The sequence below is a fragment of the Agelaius phoeniceus genome, chromosome 3 (assembly GCF_051311805.1).
Source record: "Agelaius phoeniceus isolate bAgePho1 chromosome 3, bAgePho1.hap1, whole genome shotgun sequence".
NCBI lineage: Eukaryota > Metazoa > Chordata > Aves > Passeriformes > Icteridae > Agelaius > Agelaius phoeniceus.
Window position 1 is genome coordinate 76,975,609 of NC_135267.1, and position 20,946 is coordinate 76,996,554.

The window sequence follows — 20,946 nt, forward strand, 5'->3', positions numbered from 1 at the left end:
GAACCTCATGCACTTCCTGGTGACTTTGGTGAGAGAGGTGACACTACATTTAAGAGAAGGTGATACTTTGTGTATCTGAAATTAAATAAGGAAAAGGTCATCTAATATACTAAACCTATCCAAATAGTAGTGTGGCCTTGTGACAACAATTAGTCCTAAACCGAGACATTTTATGGTGTCTTTCTTCCCTTTACTTGTCAGCAGTAATGCAGGACCTTGGACTATATTGTTCTCAGTGAATTAAGAAATCATTTTGTGTCTTGGTGAACAGCAATGGAACCAAACTAACTTTTTGAGGGGTAAAATGGTACTGTATTTTTTCCAGTTTCACACTTCCTCTGTTGCTGTATTAGACACAGAGGAATTTAGACACATTAGAATTTAGACCTTTTTTTTTTTCTCTGACGGTTCTTCAGCTTCTATTTCAAAAACAGGCAGGGATAGATGTGCCTGTAATCTGGAGTTAAGTACTTTCACTACATTAATTTAAAGTGGCTCTTCAAAATTTGTCTAAAAAGCCATAGAAGACCAACAAGAAGGAAATTATTGCTGAAGATTTCAAGAGTGATTAATGATTTTTTAATTTACAAATCTCATTTTTGTTGTATCTAGCATGTGGTAGGTATTCATACAACCTTAAGCCCAATTTCCAGTGTGTTAGGTTTCTAATATATTTTGAAAATATTCCATGTGTCATTTGTCCTGCTAGATACAATGCCTACCCAGGTAAATTTGCATGTCCCATTGGTTTATTCTTTGACATTACTCATAGTTAATCTCTTTCTGTAAATAAATCTAGCAAATGTGTGACAGCCTTCAACTAAAATTTCAGCTGTGAAACCCATAATATCAATCATTGTGTTTTCTCTGAAAGAGCTGTCATGCAGTCGCAGAATATTCCAGCCCCATTTTATGGAAGGAGATTTGAAGCAGAGTTTTTTCTCTGAGTTGCAGTGCAGGTGAAAACTTTTAGGGTCCTGAGTTTACATACCCACTTGTCAGAGTGCAAACTGTCTCCTTTCTGGCTGAAAATACCAGGAGGTATTTTCTTCACTGGGGACAGGAGATGCCAACTGGGAAGACTAAGAGGAAAATGGTGCCACCTCCATTCTGATAAAGGATCCAGAATGTGGCTGGATTTTGTACAAGCCCTGGAGCTAGGCATAGCTAGAGAGTTTAAGGTTCTTCAAGGTCATACAAATAGTTTCAGATATAAAAGAAGGACATTAATTCAGGTCACTCAGTTCAAGTAAATATGATGCTTTTATATACCTTGTTAACTTTTGTACCTTACGTGTGTGGTTTTACTAAATAAGTAAAGGGAAAAATTTTACCTAAAATTGGTACTTTGCTGAATAAAATTTGCAAGCCCCATTATACACTTTTCTGTTTCTCAGAGTTTCAATGGCAAACAGTGGTCTGGTTTTTCTGCTCACTTTAGTGTCAGCTTGCTCTCTCAATGACTATTAGAAGTAGAAATGGGTGCTCCAGTAAATGTTCCATGCACTGTTTCTACTGTTAGGTGTAGGATATCTTTCTGAGCCTATTAAGGGAAAATTGCCTATTAGCAGTTTTTTAACAAATGCCTGTCTTTTTAATATTGTTCACAGCTAGTCTGAATAAACAGTAAACATATGCTGTGCATAATGAAGTTCTTCCATCCAATTTTCTATTGTGTAACGTTCGCTCAAAGTGATATTCATAAATATTCATGTGATAAGACCGTTCATACTTCAGTTATCATCCTTCCTTCCAGAAAACTTCCAGTCCTTTATAGGAGAACAGTGTGACTGTCTGATTGTCCAAAGAAAAGAAAGCAGAATTGTATCTTCGGCAATCTCCTTCATGTTGGAGTAGAAGCTTACATAATATGAAGGAAATTGGATTTTTGGGTTCTTTGTCTTACATTTGTATCTAAGCCACCAGAATCCAGCAAGACCAGTATATATTATCAGCCAGGAAAGTAAAATGCTCAGTGACACTGCTAAAAAACAAAAAAAAACAGAGAATTGAGGCTGATACTCTTCCATGCAGATTGCTAGACGTTGTAATCTCCACCTTAAAAGCAGCCCACAGCTGAGTGATGTGTGTGTGGCCAGTGAAGCTGCTGCACGGTCCCCTGAGTCTGTGAGCATCAAAGCACATATGGGAGCAGTCAATACAGCAGCTGTGGCACTTGCCAATCTGATGCTCCAGCACTAACACAAGATGCTTTTGTGAGAATTAAAATGTCCGTCCTCTGGTGAAAACTCAATCAAATATTGTTTTCTTATTTCTGGAACTATTACTTCTGCAGCACTCATGGGTCTCCCTGCACATAAGAACAAGCCACATGTCCTCATAGTGGAGCTCATTTGGTAGTCTAAAAGTAACACTATAACCATGTGACTGGTGGGTGCTTAGGAAGGATTGAGGAAGATGTTTGGGCTACTGAACCAAGGAGACCTCAATGGTCGGAAGCTCTGTCAGAGGAGATTTAGCTTTCATATTAGGAAAAGGTTTGTCACCCAAGGGGTGGTTGGGCACTGGAACAGGCTCCTCAGGGAAGGGGTCACAGCACCAGCCTGACAGAGTACAATAAGTGTTTGGACAATGCTCTCAGGCACATGGTGGAATTCTTGGGGCTGTCATATGTGAGGCCAGGGGTTGGACTCAATAATCTGGGTGGGTCCCTTCCAACTCAAGATATATGATTGCTCTTCTCCAGAATGGCACAGGGATGGTTCACCATCTTAGTGCAACTATGTAATTTAATTTTTTTTTAAATCTTACTGTTGATGTAGTCTATTGAAAATTCTTCAGAACTTTTGTCTCCATCTAATCTACTTGCATCTCTGCAAAATACTGATTTCAAATCTATCAAGAACTTATTTTGATGCCTATTTTTAGGAATGTTTAAATGTGTTGAATAGAATCCACTAAATGGAATATCACCATATCAAGCAAAACAGGTCTTTTTAGAGTCTCTCTCCTGGGGCTGATGCACTTCTATTTATACTAGTTTCTCTTCATACAATTGCCAGTGTTGGACGTTGCTTTTAGCAACAAGGGAATTACATAGATGTGGGTATAGGAGATACTCTGTTTTTGCCTTGAGTTTACAAGTGCAAGATTAAACAGACATTGTAGGGCTATTATGTTTCTCTTGGGATTAGAGAAAACTGTGTCCAAGGTGCCTGTGTCCCGCCAGTTTGTCAGACCCAGTTAGACAAGGTGACTTCACTTTCTCCTTCCTCCTGAGCAGTGATTTTAATTTGCAAGATGGCTAAAGGGGCCTGCACCTCCACTGGAATAATACATATACAGAAAAGGATCAAAATTACTGAAGCTTGTGATGCACATCCAGGAGGTGAGAGAAAGGAAAAAAAGTACTTTCTTTCCTACCTCTTCCCTTGTATCCCCATCCAGCCAACATGGCTGATCACTTGTCAGTCCTGGTTTGGTGAGAGATGATTAGTCACTGCCTGTGTTCTGTGGTGCTGGCAGGGCAGTGTGCCTTTTTGAGAGAGAAAACTCCAGTGAAGTAAGTGTGTGCTAAACAGGACAAGGTACTTAGCAGCTGGAAAAGCTGAGACCCACACTGATGCAATGAGAGCAAAGCCCAAGCACTTCTTTGGGCAAAGCCCATCCATATTATTGAAAGAAATATCAGTAAGAAAAATAGCTACTTTACGTATTCATGGAGGAAACAAAAGCCATGTGGCAATTTGTCCAGCATTCAAGATGAAATGAAACAGCAGTCACTGAAAGAGTCATATACAATCTAACCACTGGGGGGAAAGTCTTGTTCTTCATTCAGCTGATTGGTGTCCCTTGGAAACATCTGCTTTGTTCCTGAGTTTCTTTGATGAGAGCATAAATGGCACTGCGTAATTCACCTTTAGTGTAGCATTGTCTCTTGGGCCTCTGTTGTGGGAGTCTCATTTTCTTTTTCTCTGCATGTTGTGTTCTGATAATCTTATTTGTTCTGTCTGTGGTGTCTCTGCTTCTGATGCTTTCTTATTTCTCTCTGGATTTTGTTCTGTCTTTCTGATGGACTTACTGGGGAAGGATTGGTAATACTGATTGCATTTGCAAGGAAGATACTATCAATTCATAGTTTTTACTTTTACAGTGATGGCTAAATTTACTCAAGTAGCAGAGTCATTCTGGGTTTGCTCATAAATTGTTGATTCACATAAAAAAATAGAAGGCCTAATTTCAACATGGGGCCTGATGCTCTGTGTAGTACAGTAATACAAAATTTCTCTTGGTAATTATATCTTCCAGTTTGTGGTAGATATCTTGGACTTGCATGTTCTATCATTTAGATATTGATGACTCATCTGGCATTGGCTACTGGCATCCTTCTCACTTGGGTGCTGTTCAGGCTGTTGTGCTGCCCTCTGTTAATTTTCTAAGCCTGGGTCCTTCAGTCTGTTCCTGCTCTTGGTATGGTCCGTCTGTATGAGGAAAGAACCCTTGGCTTTCATTACATATTATTGGAAATTCTCCATTTATCTTTTAAATATCAAACCTGGGCTATGCAATATCTAACTTTGGTGATTCCTGTTGGAGAGTTTGTCTTGAATGCTGGCTGTGAGCTTTTTGGTTTGGGTTTTTTTTAAGCCTTTTTCCAGCTGAAATAAACTTTATTTTGCTATTAACCTCACTGGGAGGAGTGGCAGCCATGATATTGTATTTATTTATTTTGTGTTGCAGCATATATGATTCTAGTCTTAAAAAGCGTATTTCAGAATACAGATGAATATTACTGGTTGATGCCAATGTGTCATAGGTCACCTCCACCATTTTTGTTGTTTATTGTTTTCTTAAATTGAGACATTTAGAGATTTTTTTCCTCCATGAAGTTCCTCAGTAGTTAAAATTGCTCAGAGAAGAGAAATAATTTAAAGACATGAATTTTTAAGTGCAGTTAATATTTCACATTGTAGATTTATCTGACCGTAGTGTGTTTATAAATGTTATGCTGAATGTTCCAATGTAACCAAACTTATTTTTTTATTACAACCACTGTGAAAAGTGGTTATTATCTGACTTGCATCAAAGTTTCAGATAATGTTTTTGATGCCTCTTATTTGTTTTTCTGAGGAAAAGTTAAGTTCAATGTCTTGAAGCATGCCACATGGAACAGTAGTAGAATTTCCTTTTCACATATTTATCCCTATGCTTTAATTTTGTATGCAAGTGTATTTTGTTTAATTTCTGCATTTGTATTTTTTATGTAAATTGTGCATCTCCATTGCTTTTGCTTTTTTGCAAAAGTTGGAATATATTCTGCAATATCTCTGCTGATCTGCTGTCAGTAGAGTGAAGATGCTTGGTTGTCCTTCTGCATTTAATCCCTAATTACCTGTCTGAAAGCAGAATAAGAAAACAAGAAGAGCACGTCTATTTCCATGCCTGTGTCATGTCAGGGATGTAAGAGAGTTACTTCCTATCCCTGGGCATGGTGCTCAGTGTTATAGTCTAACCTTTAGCATACAAGGATAGTTTCTGCTCTGATGTGGACAATAACTTGCCAATACATTGTGATGGATTTAAAAAAAATTATTTTCGTGGTAAAGAACAAAATTCTGAATGTAATAAGTGTACCTGGTAGTTAGGTATTAAGTCATGACCTGTGTAATTTTACTGGAAGTTTATTACAGTGCAGGCACATTTAATGGTGAATGCAAGTCCCTGTATGTGAAATCACCATTGATGTAATGAGAAGGGAAGGTTGTGATAAATCTGCCAGTGCAATAGTAACAGGCACTCATATACTTCATGTTATTACACACAGCCTGTGTATTCGAAGCTGGGAAGTTATCACCTCCTCTGCATTAATAAAGATGTCAGTGACCAGGGATGTATCTGTGACAGGAAGGGTTCAGGGACCTCACCCTGGACTTGTTTGTTTGCTCTTTAAGGCTCAAGTGGCTTACACAGGTGGGAATGTGTGAGGCTACCAAAAGCCATTGCCAGCACAAAGCCTGGTCCAGCTTGTGGCAGGACTCCTCTTTGCCAGGGAAAAGGCAGCACAGAAGTAGCAGCAGCAGTTGTGTGCTGTGTCAGGGCAGGTGAGGGGCAGGTCACGTAATCAGCGGAGTGCCTGAGGCCTTTGTGACACTGCAGATTTTACTGCAGCAAGCTTGTGAGGAGACACAAAACTTGACTAGAGAGGCTGCATCAGCAAGTAATTTTGGCATTGACCAACTAAATTGCCTTTTAGCCTGTTCATTGTTTTGCCTGTGTATAGGGTTACCTATATATACCTGAGGTTTTCTTCTTGGACGCTTGCCTCTGCTCCAGCATCTTTAGCTGGGGAAACAAGGGAACTGTAATGGCAAAAAGGCTCCTAGGCTTGACATGAGGCAGCACTGGGGCAGCACACTGAAAGCAACCCCCAAAGGTATTTTTGTTGCAAACCAAGAGGCTCAGAGAAGCAATCAGAAGGTGTGCTGAGAAGGGATAAGGAAGAAGCAGACTGTCCAGACTGTCACTGTGAAACAGTCACCTTAGGCTAGGGTAGCACCGGTGTCCAGGCATAGCAGAGTCAAGCTCTATGAGATTATGGAGCCCAGCACTAATGGCAGCCTTTCCATTCTAGCCTCCTTTTTAATTAAATAAATAAACCATAAATGTCAAAATATTATTTCCTTTTTTTCTTTTTTCTTGTTAATATTTCTTTGGGTGCATATAGACTATGGTGAGCTTTAGGCAGAAGAATAGGACAGAGAACCTGAGAAAAAGCAGATATTGACTGGCATTGCTAGCCAAGGTAGTTCACAGCCAAGACATGCAAGTAAAGCAAAATACACCTCTCTTTTAGAGCAGATGGACTTGAGAGGTGTTGTCATTTAACCTCCAAGTCTTCTCAGGCTGTAACGATGTCCGAGGTTATGGGAGAAAGGCATGTCTAGGTGCTCCTTTGTAGCCAGAGAGAAAAGGCTGCCATGGGAAAAGAGCCTGAAGTGTGTGCAATAGGCAGAGAAAGCTCTTTGGTCTCTGGAACACACTGAGATTCATTAGTTTTTGAAGAACAGCTGAAAAATGTGATTTTGTTGCGGGGAGGTGGGGGTGCAGCTGTAAGTCTGCATGCTTGCTGTGCAGCTCAAAATTACAGCCCGTAAATAGATGTACATACTCAACCTCCTAGAAGGGCTGTAGCTCCCTGCTGTAGTACAATAAGAATAGTAATACTTACCATTTAGATTGTGCTTTCTATTTCCAGAGCCGTGCCAGTGTTGGGTATTTCAATGTAAAGCGGGCGGGTGACTGTGAACAGGATATGGTGAGCTTGTCAATTTCGGGGGCGGAGGGGGGACAGTGCTATTTTGCATACTCCCGGAATAAAAGGAGATTCAAACCCTTCTATTCTGGCAGCGGGGGCACGACATCTTTCAGCTTTCTTCCAGGAGCGGCTCTCACAGGGGAGCCGATTTCTTCTCGGATCTGACCACCACAGCCCTCAGTAATTATAGCAGCGTCTGAATTCTGAGCTAAAAACAGAAGTGCAGCATGTGCCTATTCCCCATGTGATTCAGAAAGCAGGAAATTGAAAGAGCCTGACTGAGAGAGGAGAGGGAGCGCAAAGCAATAGACACATCCAATATTTGTCTGGAACCTGCTCCGCCTGGGACGCAGGAGCTGTCATCCGCCGGCGCTGATTCTGCGTGCAGCCTCAGCCCGGCCTCATTGGGCGTAGCGGGACCGGCGGCGGGGGGGAGCGGCGGAGCGGGGACGGAGTTGGGCTCGGCGCACCCGAATGTAAACAGAGCGGAGCGGGGAGGCTGCATGCTCCGAGGGGCCGGCTCCGGGCTGCCCCGGCTCCGGCAGGCACCGCGCTGTGCCCGGCTCCATGAACAAAACCAGGCACTTCGGAGGATCTGCTGCCTGTGGATATAAATAGGGGGCAATCGGGATGCGTTAGCTTTGCCCGCCGGCGCCGCAGCTCCTTCGTGCTCCGCGCCGCGGCTGGGACAGGGCGATGGACATGAACATGAAGAAGTTCACGGTGCGCCGCTTCTTCTCCGTCTATCTCCGCAAGAAGTCTCGGTCAAAGAGCTCCAGCCTGAGTAGATTTGAGGTAAAATTCGCCTTAACTTTGTTAAATGTAGCAAATGCTGTTAGGGGCAGGTAGCGGAGGTGCAAGAGAACCGCCTGCATTTACTGATGTGGTAAGTAGTTAAAGGTGCTCTTTCCCTGGAGGTGGTGATACTCGCACCTAATGTTCTTTGTTTCCGTGTAATTCAGGGCTTTTTCTCGGTAGTATTCAATAAATTGCATAATATATTTAGTGTTGCCAAGAGTCCTTTTATCAGCTTTGCAGGGGAGGAGGAAGCTGGTTCAGGACATCATGAAGTTGTAGGAAATAATTACAGATCCACTTAAATTAGAACAAATGACACCATAGTTTGAAATAGCCTCATATTTTAGTCTTCCCCTGCATGCGTACCATTCTTTCTTAGTGCTAGGTTTCCAAATAATTAATCAGTTTGCTAGTGCCTTTCATATATATATATATGTGCTATGTTAGACAGGGATTCTCTTGATTATTTCTCCATTATTTCTTGATAGAGTCTCATGTTTGCACGTATTTTTTGCATTTATCTTTCTCCCATACATCTCTCTTGGTATTTTTTCATTTACTTTGTTTTAGGAGAAGTTGTTCTTTGGGAGCTGGGGGGACAATGTCAAGCCCTTCATGATTTAGCAGTGTGGGGAGATGAAAGCAGTTCAAGTAGGAGGTATTAGCAAATTGGAATGTGTGAATGGGTTAGAACCCGGATTTCTGCCTGCCTTCCTCAAACCATTGTTCTTCAGCCCTGTATTTGGAGCTGTGAATAGTCGGCAGGATGTGAGATCAATTGAATAGATGTCAGTTATATTTATGTTGTTCACTTTACCATCGCAGATGATCTGCAACCTCTGCATTAATATAGAGGTAGATGGGGTCTGATTCCCTTCTGTCTCACGTTTATTTTGTGCTGGTGTACTTCAATTGACCTCTGAGGAGTTACTCTGATTTGCACTGGTACTCCCAGGAGGAGGATTTGTCTTGTGCTGTGTGAATACATTTTGAAACGTTATTCCCTTAGTGTCCTATTTAAAGCACCAGGTAATTGTTTGAACATAAAGTTCTTCATGTGTCATTGCTTAAACAGGGCATGCTGAAAAGCCAAGTTTTTCACCTGTGTGTTTTGTTGGTTGTTATTTTCTTTCCTAACTATTTAAAATCAACTTTCTTGGAAAATGATCATGTAGATTTTTATTCTCATCATCAAACAGACATGCTGTGCATTTAAAGTAAACTAATAACTCCCTCCTTGGAACAGTCGCATCCCAGTAGGACTGAGGGGAGAGATGGGGATACCTTTCCTTTCCTGATTGTGTAGTCAGAATCACAGAGCTTAAGCTGGAATAAATGTTCCTTGCATCACATTGTAAATTCTCTAAGCTTGTGCTCCAACAGAGACAAGTAGACCTGCAGTTACTTGAAGGGGTTCTGACACAAATGAGTGTCTTCACAGGCCACCAGTGTCAGGATGGGATGTTAGGAGGGGAGTTGGTTTGGGAAGAGCAGAGCCCCAGGAAACCTCATGGGGAGAAACAGATTCCACCATACTAATTATTTAATTGGATAATCCAGTGTGAATGACCAGTACGACTCAGCACTTAAAAAAAAAAAAGGCTTTGCAATCCCTTTGACCACCAGTGTTAGATTTACTGGACTTTCTCAATAATTATGAAACAGTTTCCCTTTATGTGAGTTGTATTCTAATGATTTTTTTTCTGATTTTAAATAATTTGCTTCAAGAAGCAGCCTGATACTTACCCGGTCGCACACGTACCTTCAGAGCACTTCATCCACTTCCCTCCTTTCTTCCCTGGCTCGTCAGTAATGACCAACTTGATGCAAAGTGACTCTGTATTATAATGGAGTGGAGAATAGGGGCTGTTCCAGCTATGAAGAAAAAATTATTCATAAAATCTGTTCTGCTATTTAAGTGTGAGAATCATCAGAAATGTTACTTCTTTGGACAGGGGTTGACAGCCAAACATGAACATCAAGTCTCCTCGGTGGTTCTCATCCCTGAGTACTTCTGTGTATAAATTTGTAATTGCAGGCTAACAAGTGCTTATCAGACAAACAGAAAGTGAGAGGAAGGCTGTTAGATGGTTTTTTAGAAGTGAGAATTTTCTTCATCCTAGTAGGTAGATATTTTTAAATATGCAGTAAAAAGATACAGGTTGTTACATCATGGAATGAGTAAAAGTAAAATAAAGAAATTTGGAAAAAACACATGGGGCATTGCTTTGCTTAGTGTGCATTAGCTAATGTACCTGGCAGAAATTGTGTTGCACAATGTCATTTAAAATTTGGAAGGGAACTGATTTTACTAGGTTGTGTGGGATTTTTATTATGTTGTTCTTTTGGCAAGTTGGGAAGGAGGATTGAAGGGTTTAAGATAGATACTCCTAGGCTCAAGCATTTAATATGCTTAAAATACCACTATTAGAGTAGATTCAAAAATAATACAGTATTAGTTATTAATACCATGATTAATTACTTTTTCTACTGTGGTATTCTACACTTCATATTCACTTGTAATGAGAATGGTAGCTTACAGGGCCAGGATACAGCTGCAGAAAAGGACTTAGCAAAATCACAGCTTGTAACCTGACCTTTACTTGATTGTTTCAGATGCCAATGTCATTGCTATACCTGAAACAACAAGATGACCACCTTGTGTAAACAGCTGGGTTTCACACTTTGTCCTGCTAAGAGAGGCAGAGTGCACTCTGGTAATGAGATGGTATTAGGGTTTCATTTCATCTTGCCTAAAATTCACGCCCTTTTTATTATTCTGGAAAAATCTGGCTGAAATTTGAATTTATTTGGCTGCATTTTACGGGTTTCAGTTTATATTATTTTTCAGTATGGCCTGCATTGCCCTTCATTTAAAAGGTATCTAGTGATGTAATTTTATTGAAAGTGCAGAGCCAAGTTTTGCCCTTCTACATGCACGGAGTTCTGATTGAAGTCAGCTGAAAATCCAGCAAAGTCAATGGGAACTGCATGTGTGCATCTGAGAAAGGGCTTTGTTTATGGTTCTTGCTGAGTGTTGATGAACATGAATGTGAAACCATCAGGATAAAGTACACACAGTGGGGATCTGCTAAAGACTTTGAGACCCAGTGGAATGTGTCTTATGGCAGTGAGCAATATCTCTTAATTTATAAATCAAAATTTAAATATGCAATTGGAATAAGCTAGGAAATACCTAAGCTTATAAAGAATTTGATAATATTTGTTCCAATTATGCAGGAGCATTTTTTTTTCCTTTTGAGAAAACAATCAATTAAGACATTGCCTTTTATTCTTTTTGGAGATGCTTCTGACTTTTGTGTTCCTGATGTATTTTTAATTCATTATTCTTCCACTTTAATTCTTCTAATTTGTTTTTAGTCTTACTGGTAATGATGAATTCAAATTATGTTTAATCTATGTATGGGGCTTAGAGCCTAGCAGAGTTCTTGGAAATTAATTCAGAATTAATTTGGATCCTGGTGTGTCTTGGCATGGTCAGTTTGAGAGGCAGGATCTCCTGTGGATGATTCAAGCTTGGGTCCTCCTTTGGTTCCAGCACTGGCATGTAGGAAATGGAAGTGAACCTATGCAGGCTTGAAAGTAGTAGTGCAGAAGACTGGCACTGGCTTTGTAAATACTTTGTTAGGAGAGATTTGTGGTTCTAATCTTAGGCTCTGATTCTGATTTCCTCCAAGCTGAAGTTACAGCAGCCTTAGGAAAGAGCCCACAAAATGCTGAGCTAGACTGCTCCTTTTCCACAGTGGGCTGGAGCAATTGTGAATTCTTCTGCCCTTGTATAAAGAGCAATTCTGTTCCTTATCAGCAGTATGCCCTTTATTCTTTTTTATTACTTTTATAGTTACTCACTTGGTAGAGGAATAGAGTCTTTCTGTCAAATGTTAGCCAGAATAAAGGCAAGTTAAAGAAAGGAGATGGGGCTTATCAGCCCAAGAACATCTCTGCAAGGTGTAAGTCCTGAGGCAGCTTTAGTTTTCACTTTTTTCCCCCCCGTGGTAATGATCATCTTTTTGATGTGTGTTCTTGTTACAGCAGAAGGCACAGGCACTGTTGTAGTGTCTGAGTTTCCCAGCTGCAGGCAAGACTTTTACGAGGAAATGCTGCAGTTCTTGTAGTCTTGCACAGCTTGCTGGGGGGAAGGGAGGCAGGGAAGGGAGACAGAGCAAGAGCAGGAGGAGCGTGTAGTCCCTCAGATAGGTCACTTGAGGAGCCAGGAAATCCATTTTGCAGGCTCATTTTGACAACGTGCTGTGTCATTACAGCTTTGTGCTTTGCATTTCCCATTTGAAAAAAGGAAAATTATGATAAATATTCAAGTCCTTTGTTACTATTCTACCTATTTACGTTGAGTTTGGGGGCAATACCCATATATGTACATTTTCTTAATAAAGGAATTGCTCCCAATTCCCCAACTGCTTCTGACTTTATCCCAAATAAAGTCTCATGTGCCTCAGGCTTGATATGTGCTCCTTCCAACAAGCCTGAAATTAACTTCTGAGGTACAGAAAGGGAAAACTAAGCAGGTAGATGTAGGGATAACTTGTATACAGGAAAATCACAGAAAATTGGGACTGGAAGGCATCTAAAAACCCTTGGAAGAAGAAGACTCTTCTTCCTCCATAGGCAGCATCAGCTATATCTAAACTCTGCCACCAAAGACATTTTTCTAACCTCCTATTGAAAGCCTCCAGTAGTAAATGCCCATAACCTCTGTATGTGGTATATTTTGCATCATTATCCTTAGCATCTGAGGGTTTTCCTAATATCTAACAAGTTTCCTTAGGGCAGTTCAAACCTGTGTCTTCTTGTTCTCCCCACTGTAGCTATGAAAAGGAGTTTCCTTTTCTTTGCAGTATGATTTTTATGCATTTGGAAACTGTTCAGGTCCCTTTTCTCAGTCTTTTTGGAAGGGTGGAAAAAATGTATTTTCTCCTTTCTGAAAGTTAGGGATTTCTAGGAGCAAGACCCTGGGCCAGTTACAGTGACATTGTTAGGGAGTATCTCTTCCTTTTTTGGATGCTAGTTGTCCTTTGTAAAAATCAATTAGATCTCAAAGGCCCCAACCCTGCCAAAGACCCATCCAAATTGTCATTTTTTGCTCCATTTCCACTGTCTCAGTGTTTGCATGATTCCTTGATCTGATGGTATTTGGCATCCAAGCCAGTGCTGACAGAGCTGATCCATGGGCTCTGGTGTCAGATGAATTCTGACATGGATCACACAACTAAACACAGGCTCTGGTCACACAGCCAGGGTACACCAATGTTTGGGCATAGAGAGAGGCATGGGATCATCATTTAACAGAAGAGGTCTTGATTTCTTCATTTGGTTGTGGGATGACTCCTGATGATGTCTGATTGGGACCACACATGCCTACAAACCAGTGATGGAATGAGTGAAAGGGAGAGGGCAGTGCCCTTCCAGCTCTGAGCCAGGTACTGCCCTGGTGCCCTGTGCCTGGAGCATCTGTGTGTGGGTGTACAGGAGATGAGGAGCTGAACCTCAGGGACTGGTTGGAACCTGTGGGCAGCTGAGCACTTATTTGCAGTAACGTAGTTTTATGCAAGTGTGATTTTATTTGAAGTTTTAGCTCATAGCATGATGACCTGTCTGACCCTGTGGCACAAAAAGTCTGTTCTCACAGGGTTTAGCTCTCCTACATCTATTTTTATTATTAATAGCATTTGCTTCATGCATTTTTCTGCTAGTCTCAGGAGGAGACTCCTTTTGTCTGTGCTTTCTGCATTTGTGTCATCACAGGTAACTGGAAGTATTTTCTAAAGTAAGACAGAAATCAGAATAAAATCCCTCCTTATGTTGATTTACCAGTTACTCAAGCACAAACACTTTTCATCTAAATATTTTCTAGTCATTTCCTTTTGTTCACTTAACAAGACCTACTGTCCCAGTTCAGCAAGGATTCCATAAAAGTGTTTGCTGTTAATAAAGTCTCCAAGTACTGTATAGAAGCAGCAGTTGGTTCTGCAGACAGGACATATTCTGTGCGTGTGTGTTACTATCAGCTCTTACACGGAGCTTTCTGTTTTGCTCCCTGGAGAACAAAGTTTCAGAAAATGAAAAAGAGCGATGGGATTACTAAATCTGCCTTGAAAATAGCTTTCTGACTGAGGATGTGTAAGGAAGCAAGTGATCCATCCATTCAAGGCCCTCGCAGGACAGCTACGATTCACATGCAGGAAAGTGCCTTCCAGGCAAACAGTTTGGGGTGCACATTTCCTCAGTGAGTGCATGGATGGTGATGGGGTGGCCACAGCATGGCTTTGGAAGGCTTGGAAGGGAGCAGTTGTCCTTTGCTGTTCAATCTCTTTCACTTCTTTGAAGTGTACTGTATTTGAAATGGATCAGTATTTCAGCAGAGCTGCTTTTACTGTGAGATGTGGGAGAACTTACAGCTCTCTTCTAGCTGAGATCCAGGAGTTCAAGGGTACTGGAAATGCAAACCTTTTAGAGGCCAGAAAACAAAACCACAAAGTTTCTAATGAAGAGAACCTTTTCCTCAGATTGCAGTGTATTATTAGACATTGTGTGGCAGTGCATAGGCAAGAAGGGAAGATACAGTTTGCCAGTGTGCCTTCAGGTGGTAGGTAATGATATTAATTGGTAAAATGACAGTTGACTCATTAAACCTTAGCATGTGAACTCATATATGGTCCAGCTGTAATTCAAGAGCGTCACGCCTCTTTCCTACAGGGCCAAATCCGAGCCTGTGTATGACTGGCAGAAAGCAGTAAATAGTTTTACTTTAAGGAATTGTTGTGAGTAAACTGAGGGGGTGAGCCAAGTGTATGTAAAGGTGAATCTATAACATTCACCTTTCTTTTCTTTTGGTAGAAATTTCTGCTCCTTTTTTTCCTAGTGAGTAACAAAAAAAAATCCTCCATCAGTTCAGCTTTGTTTTCCCTATCTTCACATTGCCAGCAGCTAGTGGACAGGTTCTGTGACTCTCAAAGATATCTTAGTTTAAAACTTCTGCATTAGTGCACCTCCATGGCAATCTTTCCTGTTTTATGCAATCTCTGTGCCTAGAACATGTCTGGGGCAGCAATTAATCATTGTAATTGCATTAATTGAAAAGCCATCTCTAAGTATCTGAAACCCTGCTGGATCTGCTGCTAGTCTGCACCGTTCCTACTTTATCCCTGTATGGTTATGCATTGCAATTATTACTAAAGAGTAATCTGACAGCAAGCCTTTATGTTAGATTATTTCTGTGATGCAATTCAAAATGAATTCATATCACTAGATTTGAATTTTTTTAGTGTTTAGTGTGTGCAGATGTTAAATAAAACATACTTCAGAAGTTTTTTTATAACATTTCATTATGTCGTAAAAACTTGAAGCTCTTTTCTGGCAAGTATAATCACTTATTTTTGTTCCAAAACAAACTCCTTAATATTCAGTTAAATCAACACTATTAGGATAGCTAAACCAAGATGTTTTCAAAATGCAAATGATTTTCATGTGTTGGCATTTTATGGCTGATTTCAAACACACTGCAGTGCCTAAATTTGAAAGAATGGAGAAGATGATGTATCTGTTCTTGTTTTCCAGATTCTTGTACCCTTGAGAGTTACCTTCTTTGTATGTGGCAACCAGTGAAATAGGCATAAAAGGAGGGAAGGAAAGTGTGCTAGTTAATCTTAGCTCTTATTTCTGCCTTCTGTCAACTTCTCTTCAAATTCTGCTTCCAAAGAAGGACCACATGGTTGGGCTTACTCAAGAAATGGGTGAAAAGTGTGTTATTTGAGTCCACACTGGAAAGTGCTGTGTGTTGTAAAGGCAAGATAGTCCCCACTGAAGTAGGCATAAATTAATCCCTCTCAGTCTCTCCAGCACTGTGAAGTTGTCCAGGTTTATGATGATAATACTGTTCTATTTTTGTTATTTAATCCTCTTTTGTTCATGATGAAGTTTTAGCAATTGTAAGGCAAAAAATACATAAAGCTAATAAAGCAGGAGTTGGGTCAAACTAAGTTGAGGGGGATTGAGGGGAGGCTTTGCCTTCTCCTTTAAAAAGTTTTAATGTGCATTATCCTTAGCTTTGGGGCTCAATCAAGCTGTTATGTCAAAAGGATAAGCACTTTGGGGGCATTTTCTCTGCTCTGAAAAAAGATGGCTGTGCGTACCATGTTAACTACAAACCGATCCAAGCCAAAAATTCACCTATGTTAGCACAGCTGGAGACAAACCAGTTTCCCAAAATCAGTTGCTGAGATTTGTTTTTTCCCCCATGATTTCAAGTTTTTATGCATTTGTGGAATTGAAGAATCCATACTAAAAACATACTTCAAGTGCACCTACTTTTTCTTTTGATAATTTTGCAGAAAAATTAATGTCACCACATAGTATACGAAGCAGCAATGCTGGTAAAGATGGTGGGCCACAGAACTTTGTCTGCTAAGTGGAAACAATTTATTCACCTGCTTTCCCCTGTTCCACCAGTACAATTATGGCAGCATCCAGATGTCTTCTTTTCCTCTTCCTATGGCTGTTAATGCCATCAGTGCTACAGCACCCCTTCTCACACAGCAGAGGAACTCCATCTGTATTTGCTTTTCTCTGAAAGACCATGTGCTGAAAAAAAAAGCCTAATAGCATCTTTTGCCTGATGGTGTGAAATAAATTTCTGAAAGTCTTCTCTGCAACAGGGATTTTTTTATTCTAGCAAACAAATTTTTCATTTTTCCTAGACAGGAAAACCCATATGGGACATAAGAAGGAATACCATTAATGATTCTGAGGATCATCACTTCCAAAGCACAGACTACCTCTTGTATCTTTTGGCAGATAATCACATGTGTTATCCCAAATGCCTTTTTGAAAATCTTCCCCACAGCAGGATAAAGCTTACATATCAATTTACTCTTGGAGATGGGTATTCTGCTGTGAAAGGGTGTAAGTTACCCATAACAAAGATAATTATGTGAATGGTGGTGCCAGTTGCAGTTTTTTCTTCCCTTGCTTAGTTTAAAAGCATTTTTCTCTCTCTAACAGGTTGTAAAAGAAGCCATAAAATTAATTTGAGTAATGTTTGTATTGAAAGAAATGCTATAATAGGCAGACATTTGTGATGTTATGGGAGGAGTTGTTTCCCTGGAGTTGTAAGGAAAGTTTTAAGGTTTTGACTTAGTGTCATAACATGTGTAAAATGAGTGAATTAAAACTGTAATCTTTTCCAATACAGATGATCTGGGTCATTTCAAAAACATAACTTGTATGAGTAGTCTTATTTATGCAAAACAGATCAGTCCCTTGCTTCTGCTCTTGACCACTTTTTCTTCTATTGATCATTTTAGGGTTTGCTTTTTGCCTCCTTTTTTGTGTCCATCTCTTCCTCCTCCTTGTTAACCACAGGCACAACCATGGTAAATACAACCTATCCCCAGGGAAGTGGGGACTTACAAAACATTTAATGGGCTGTATGCACCACAGCCAAGAGAACGTTTGCCCCTTTACCCTGGCTTTTAAAATCCTTCTGCTGGTGTGAAATTTGTGGGACTGAGAGAGAAATAAGAGTAGAGCTGTCTCCATGGAGTACCACTATGGTCTACAAGCTCTCATTTATCTTTCTGGTGATCAGAGCTGTTGCTGTCTAGGATTTTGTGTCATTTCTTCAGGGAGGCACATCAACTCCCCATTTTTCAGTTACTGAAGAGAAGAAATTAAGTTGTTTTGCCCTCCTGGGATATGATTCTTTACTCTTGTCTGCAGGCTTTTCTTCCCTCTTGTAAATAAAGGTTGAAGATTTGAATGTGCCGTGCTCTGGTGTAGAATTGCGCAGCTGGACTGCGGAAATGCTGAGCTCCATGCTCATGGAAACTGTACCCTTGAGACCAGGCTCTTGCCTCCTGGTGTCTACTGAAACTCACTTTGCCTTCTCAGATGTTTCCCTTGTAAGGTAACAGTTCTGCTTTTTCCTTCTCCCTCACCCTATCATTCATCTGATTCAGCTTTTTTGTTTTATGCTTTTGACTCAAACAAAGCAATCACATGGTTTTGCTTTTCTTGTACTGCCTCTGTTTTGGTACTTTCCACCCTCACTTTACTGAGGTAACTGGGCAGTCATCAGTAAAAACAAAACTTTGTTTGAGGAAGTGCTGATTCAGAGATGATACCTCTGAGGCTGGGCAGTGGTCAGATGGCTCTGGAGCAAATCCCAGATGCAGCACTAACTGCACATCTCAGAAATGTCCCCATCTCATATACTTCAGTCCTTGCCTATTTCTCTTCAAATATCTCTGCATTCTGGCTTTCTGTAGTTTAAATGTCTTGTGATGATTTCTCCTTCAGGGAGAGCAGCAGAAGAAACTCTTAGGGAGTCCCCTTGACTCACAGCTCCTGAGTGTGTAGCTGAGGGTTTCATGCCTCTGACTCAGCTCTGCTCCCAGTTGAGCATGAGCGTCTGTCTGTCTGGGATTTTAGCTTTATATAGTACAATTTTCACAGCACCTCTACTCTGACTTTGAAGCATGGTTACTATGGCATCTTTAGTATCTTAGAAAATAGTGAAACAAAGATATCAATGTTAACATTTTGTGTTGCATGACAGCTTTTGTGCCTGTTTTGCCTCTATGCTTTTTACCCTCTGTGTTTTCTTTTGAACCTTGATGAAAAAACTCACAGTGAAAATGAGATGATGATTTGGTCCCTTCTCATTCTAGAGATGTGAAATCATGCAAAGTCTCATGATTTCTGCTCAGTCATCATCCATTTCAGCTTCCTGAAAGGAGTAAACTTGTGTAGTTGTTCATCTTGGGATTTCCATGACAAAGTCAAAACTAGCCTGCATTAATTTATTCATTTATGATAAAAAGATCTTTCATTGAAAGCACCTTACCCTTGCAGTTAAGGGCTACTTCTGTTAAATTTAGTGTCATAAAGCCTAAACCAGTGCAAACCTACATTATTAAAAGGAAAAGCAAATCAAATTGCTCTTTTTCCCTCCCTGGAACTGTAATGAGATCTGAATCAGAAGAAAACTTGTATTGCTTTTGTTGGGACACTTAACACCCCAGCAGACTGGCATTGTTGTTGATAGTGCAGCATTCCTTCCTCATTTCCAAAACCTCATATATAGAAGAATGCTTTTACAACCTACTCTAGGTAAACTTCATTGGCTTCTTTGCCTTCTGGTGGTGGCCTCAAGTTGCCACCAAGGACTATAAAAAACCAACCAGCCAAAAAAAAAAAAAAACAAAACCAAAAAAAAACCCAACAACCAAAAAACAAACCCTGTGTAGTTTAATGTTTAAGCACATCTTGTATTATTACCAACTTTTGGGCTAGCACAAAATTAGTGTCCTTCTAACTGAACGTGTAAAAGAGGCTTGTCCCCTGGCCAAGCCTGTGAACCTAGAAGGCTAAATTTGATAGTGTTGCAGGGTAAAGTGCCCATAGCAATACATCTGGATGTGAAATCACAATATTTTATCCATGTGGCCTCTAAAATATATTGAGACTGTGAAATCAGGAATCTCTCTTTTTCTCAGTGTAATTCAAACTCTTGTCTTGGATCTTAGAGATTGTCTTGTTCTTTCCTCCTAAACTAAAAGCTCTTCAAGGCATATTTCCTAAATAAAACCAGCAAAGTGAATCTTGAACTGCTGATGTTCCCAGCTAGTAGTGGATGAAGGAGGTATTCTGTTACTCCTGCAGGGATGCAAACCAAAATGTCAGGGTATTACTCTGGTTTTCCTTTATTTTTCTGAAATGGTGATGTGTCAGTGTTCTGTGTGTCTGTCATGTAGTCATCTGTGTGAACACAGGAAATTGACTGAAAAACTGAATTGTTGATTTGGATTCATTTTTAGCCTAGGTTCCTAAAAATATGAGGCTTTATATGTCCCCCCACACCCCTTTCTGACCCTTTGCTTTGAAAGCACTGTCAAATTTAATAGAGAAAGGGAGAAAAAATGGTGTTCTTGAAGACATAATGTTCCTGTAAGATTGTTGAAAATAGGGACCTAGAGAAAGGACAACACTGCTACCCCAAAATGAAGGAACAGGGAGTGGGAGCAAATTTCTTTGCCACTAAAGAAACCAAACAGAGGGATGTGGTGGGAAAGAAGGGGACATCTTGATAAGAAATGGGGATTTCTCACTACCCTCTTTTCAGAACGTTACTACACTTTGATGCCAGGAAACGAAATAGGATTTTTTTAATGAGAAGTGTGTTTGGATTTGCTGCAGAAACAAGTGGGTTCGTCTGTTTACCTGTGTAAATATTTGGGCTTTAAAATACTATCCTCCCCAGCAGTGATGTCATTTATTGTAATAGTGTTGTCTTTTACTGATGTTTTTCCCCTTACGATGAAGTAAGCAAGCTCTTTTGGTTTTAGCTATTCCTGCTTCTAATGTAATGGGTGAGGCAGAAGAAGTCACTAGCAGTGCTATTTTATCAAGGTTGCTGAGATGCTTTTGCTATAAGGGGCAGGCAATGTAGTATAATACTGGTTTTTTTTTCCCCTTTGGAATCCAGTGATCATCTTTGTGTGGAAATGTACATAAAAATATTTGCTTTAAGTCATTTAAAATGTGATGTACCAAGTGGGAAAAAGAGGCATTTGACTATAATTTATGGAGTAAAAAACTCTCAGAACATTTAAAAAAAGACTAATTTATCAGTAGAATTATTTTAAAAATCCTGTAGAAGTTAGTAGAAAGTATAGGCTGGTAACGAATTAATCAGAAAAAGTTATCATAGTATAATAACTTACAGGGTTTTAGAAACCTTGTTACAGAATTATAGTAGAATATCTATGTTTGCTTGAAATATCCTGTCTTGCTAGCTCATTGTTGCTTTTATGACATGAATAATTAATTTCTTTGGA

The 20,946-nt window shown here is 40.1% G+C and overlaps 1 protein-coding gene across 5 annotated transcripts in view; it reads left to right on the forward strand.

Moving 5' to 3' along the window:
• Positions 1 to 20,946, forward strand: part of RPS6KA2 (ribosomal protein S6 kinase A2) — a 282,279-nt gene that overhangs the window by 111,621 nt on the left and 149,712 nt on the right. The window contains exon 1 of one of the 5 annotated variants that reach the window (XM_054629032.2): positions 7,272 to 8,071. The exons of the other annotated variants lie outside the window; for them this stretch is intronic. Within the exon in view, the coding sequence (XP_054485007.1) occupies positions 7,973 to 8,071 (99 nt within the window). The 5' untranslated portion in view covers positions 7,272 to 7,972. Of the gene's footprint in view, positions 1 to 7,271; positions 8,072 to 20,946 lie in introns of those variants that run through there. 5 annotated transcript variants of the gene reach the window in all.